The sequence below is a fragment of the Limulus polyphemus genome, unplaced genomic scaffold, assembly GCF_000517525.1.
Source record: "Limulus polyphemus unplaced genomic scaffold, Limulus_polyphemus-2.1.2 Scaffold13695, whole genome shotgun sequence".
Lineage (NCBI taxonomy): Eukaryota > Metazoa > Arthropoda > Merostomata > Xiphosura > Limulidae > Limulus > Limulus polyphemus.
Genome location: NW_013679305.1, coordinates 2,098 through 6,353, shown reverse-complemented (window position 1 = coordinate 6,353; position 4,256 = coordinate 2,098). Strand labels below are relative to the sequence as shown.

Here is a 4,256-nt window from a genome sequence, read left to right as displayed (position 1 = left end):
ATGTTTGAGTGCACTTTTAACAACACTTCCATGTATGTTTGAAGTGTTCTCCATCTTTTCTTACAATAAAAAAAACTCGGGTGAGAATATTTTTTGTTTTTAGTGATTTTAACATTATAGTATTGGCAATCCTAATTTCAAAAAACACCTTTAAAAATTACTTAAAAGGCCAGTGGCAGAGTAAGGTTTCACAGAATTATGGGCAAAAACCATTGCTGGGGTAACCTCATTATCCCCCTCAGTCACAAAAAGGGTTGTTCAGAAACTATGTTAAACAAACCTTATTAGTAGTATTGTTAGAACCGTATTGTTAACAAGAGTTTGTTCAGAAACTATGTTAAACAAACCTTATTAGTAGTATTGTTAGAACCTTATTGTTAACAAGAGTTTGTTCAGAAACTATGTTAAACAAACCTTATTAGTAGTATTGTTAACAATACTGTAATAATTAAATGATAAAAACACTAGTCTAGGGTCTTTTTTTTGTTAATTTTAAAACTAAAAATATCATGTTCATTATTATTAGCATAAACTTTTCATTTGTTTAAATAAGTTATACTATATTATCTTACCATTTCATTAAGTTTCTAAATCACCTGATGAGAAAGATGAATATTTGATTTCAAAATAAAAAAACAAAATTCAGCTTTTCAACTCTTAAAAATAAAACTGAAACTTTGTATTTATTGTGGTCTATATCAATGCATTAGCTTCAAAAAATGTGGTGCACCATGGATTGTAAATTATTTGTTTTTTTCTGCATTGTATTGATGGACATGGCTTGCATCTCTCCCTCCCAAGTGATAGAACACAACAACAGTACAATAACAACAACAGCTTTTGCTTTCTTACTTTACAAACTTGGCACAGGGTTATAACATATATTTCTGCTGCACTCTTACATAGAGAAGACTCAATGTTGACCAGAATTATACAAAAAAAACTACACATTTCTGAATTGTGATCTTGCTAAACTGCAAATCTAAATTTGTTTAATACCCTGTCGAATTTCACCATAACAAAGCATACATGGCTAACTACACAACTTAAGAAACAAAAACAAATCACAGCTGATAGAGAAGTCTATCCTTCTGATGAACTCATTACTTTGTGAATGATTATCGAAAGAGTCATTAAAGAAAGTAGCAAAAAAACAGATTATACAAAGACAAATACAAGTTATTTAAGAGTGAGAAAGAAAAAAACAAAATAACAACGATCAAATGTAATGCTGTAGGATGTTATCACACAAAGTTTACAAAACCCAACATCCAAGGAATAAAAATAGTAATTGTGAGACCGTAAGCAAAGGGCAAAGAAGGAAAGGGGACTTTCACTATAATAAAAGAAAATATCAGTATCACACACCCAGCACAAGCTATTTGGCATAAGCCTATCTTTCTCTAGTAAATTAACATATTCTTTAACAAAAGTATAGCACCAATTCCTGCAGTACCTTGTGATCATGCAGGTCTTTAACCCAAGCTTCTGGTGACAACAGAATGCACTATTCACTTCAAGTTCCCTAACATTACAATTTCTTCAGTTTAGAGTCACTCTGATTCTTATGTACTCATTAGTCACTCATACATGTATACAGGCACACTTATAATCCAAATTACACAATTTACATATTTCCTGGTGTCTTGGACACCATCAATTGGTAAGCTAACAAAAAAAATGTTGTCAAACGTGTTGGAAACTGAAGCAGTAGGTCATACATTTCATCAGATTCTTTAACTCCTCTGAAAAAAAGAAATAAAGCTCAGATATCTATACATGTTTCTTTGTCCTTTGAAATACAATATACAGGTTGTGCACAGCTGGTAGCACATTGAAGAGACAAAATTATCTATCTGAGAGTAATCAAATATATTCACATCATCATCTGAGGCACTCTGAGAGTGGGCCACAGCTAACTCTGAATCCGGTTTTCTGGGAGTGACTTTTCGCCCACAACCTCCGTTTCTCCCAGATGTTACCCTGCAGGGGTGATGACAATGACTACATATCACATTCCTTCCACAGAAAGACTTTCTAATTACTGAACTTGACCGGTGGTCAGACTCCACTGGGGGAACCATTAGAATGGTCTTGATTGGTAGTTAGGTCACAATAGCGTGGAGGTGGGTCCACTAAATTAAAGAATGATTGCATTCTCCCGCCAGAATTACATCTATTGTCCAAACTGCTGCTAGTGGCATCTCTGTTATTGGTTATCCTACACTGCGGAGTTGAGCTGGTGTTACAGCTTTCCAGTTGATAACTAAAGAGATTATGGGGAACATTAATATTCACACTAACACTGTTTGAACGTATGACTAGGGGATTCATGTCTGAAGTTCGTAAGACTGGTGGTGTACATGGCTTTGATAGGAGACTTACAGAGTTTGACCGATAAGGAGGAGGACTCTCCCCTTCTGACACTATTCTGTTTGGAGGTGGTTTTATCCAGCTTCTAATGATTTCATTGTCCTGATTAGGATCATGGAAGTGGAGAGATTTGGAACTGTTGTAAGGGAATTCTTCACCATCAGGTAAAGTAACTGTGTGAGGTAAACCTAGGTTAAAGTCCATCTGTACAGATTGCTGTCTAATATGTTGATTCTGCAGGGAGACGAGCTCTAGCCTTTGACGTTCCTCTATATTGTCAGGAGTATACAGCACCTGTATAAAGTAATTACAAGAACACGACAAATTATAAGTATTGTACAATATACAGAAATGATAAAAAAAACCCATCAAACAATTTAAATATTATCTTTGATATATGCTTTAACTTAATGTCTTTATTAACTAATTATTACTTAAGGGAATAAGTGGAATCCGAATGAGTAAATTAAATAACCCTAAGAAATGTTCTAATAATTTTCTACATAAAAATTAACAGTCCAATAAAAGCAGGTGAAATGTGAAGGGTATGTGTCTGAAAAATTTGTTCAGGGCATCTCAGTTTTTATTTTGCACCTTTAATAGATGTGTGCAGTGTTTATATATTGTGTTTAAAATAAACATGGACGATACAGCCATTAACAATTTTGAACAAACCTAAACACAGAGATCTTTCAAGACAAATACGCGAGTTGCATTTCCGACTTTAGTAAGCATCTTGTTTGTTCCAACAATCATCGTTACATTTAGTAATTACAAAAACCTCACGCTTAAACATTTTCAGTGTTAACCATAATTCTTTCTGTATTACAGTTGACTCCATTTTTTCCAGAAACATAAGACTAAGTTTTCATGAATTAGGCAAGGCTCCATAATTTCAACTTTTTTTAAAAAACGTTTCAAGACTTTTAAGTATATCTGAGTTGATTCTTATACAGAACAAATATCTTTACTTCACCAATAACAACAGCTAAAGTTAACACCTTGAATATCAAGTAATACTATTTAGTGCTTATAGCAGTGAACATTTCTTTTTTATTATAATCTAACCTATATTAAAGTCAGTGTGTGTCACGTCACGTTACCTAACCTATATAAAAACCAGTGTGTGTCACGTCACGTCACTAACCTATATAAAAGCCAGTGTGTGTCATGCCACACTTGATTTCTCAAAATAGAAGGAGTAATAAAAGCCAAAATGCATTTATCCAGATAGAATTAGTTTGATTACTGTCTGCTCATTATGATTTTAGTGACAGGAGTGCAAGGGGGCCTTGACGGTGGATACTGTGAAACCTTATAAGTGTAGTGAGTGTTGTTATAATAAGCCTAAAGTAAAGAAGTAGTGTGGGATCACCTAGCCTAGAGCCAAGTGCACAAAATTTATCATGTAAGTAAAAATATCAATTCAATTTTAAACTTAAATCATTTCTGAATTAAGATATTTTCTGTTACATCACCAACATTTTAAATAAAAACAAACCTCTTTAATCAATGGAGACTCTAAATTAAAAAAATCAACAAATATTTTTTTCCAGTTTTCTTGTTTATAAATTTCATTTTATACTTTCAGTACATAGACTAACAACAATATTATGTTATATTTTTGTTGCTAAGCAACATAACATAAAAGCCATTGTTGGAAAGCAGTGTTATCAAAATGCACTGGCTTTTCATTATATTAAAAGTAGTTAATCTAACTGATTTTTACCAATAATTATTCTATCAGTACACCATGAAATAATTTCATGAATGATCTTAATTTTGATTGGCTCACAAAGGAATTCACCGATGTTTGACTGCCTCGACTGCACTTTTCTGCCTCTTTGTTGATCAAGCTTGATTTCACAAAATTTTTTTTATGT

The 4,256-nt window shown here is 32.9% G+C and overlaps 1 protein-coding gene across 1 annotated transcript in view; it reads right to left on the bottom strand.

Annotated features, from left to right (window-relative positions):
- Positions 1–657: 657 nt before the first annotated feature.
- Positions 658–4,256, bottom strand: part of LOC106477257 (protein TMEPAI-like) — a 5,233-nt gene continuing 1,634 nt past the window's right edge. The window contains exon 2 of the mRNA XM_013937846.2: positions 658–2,667. Within this exon, the coding sequence (XP_013793300.1) occupies positions 2,062–2,667 (606 nt within the window). The 3' untranslated portion in view covers positions 658–2,061. The remainder of the gene's footprint in view (positions 2,668–4,256) is intronic.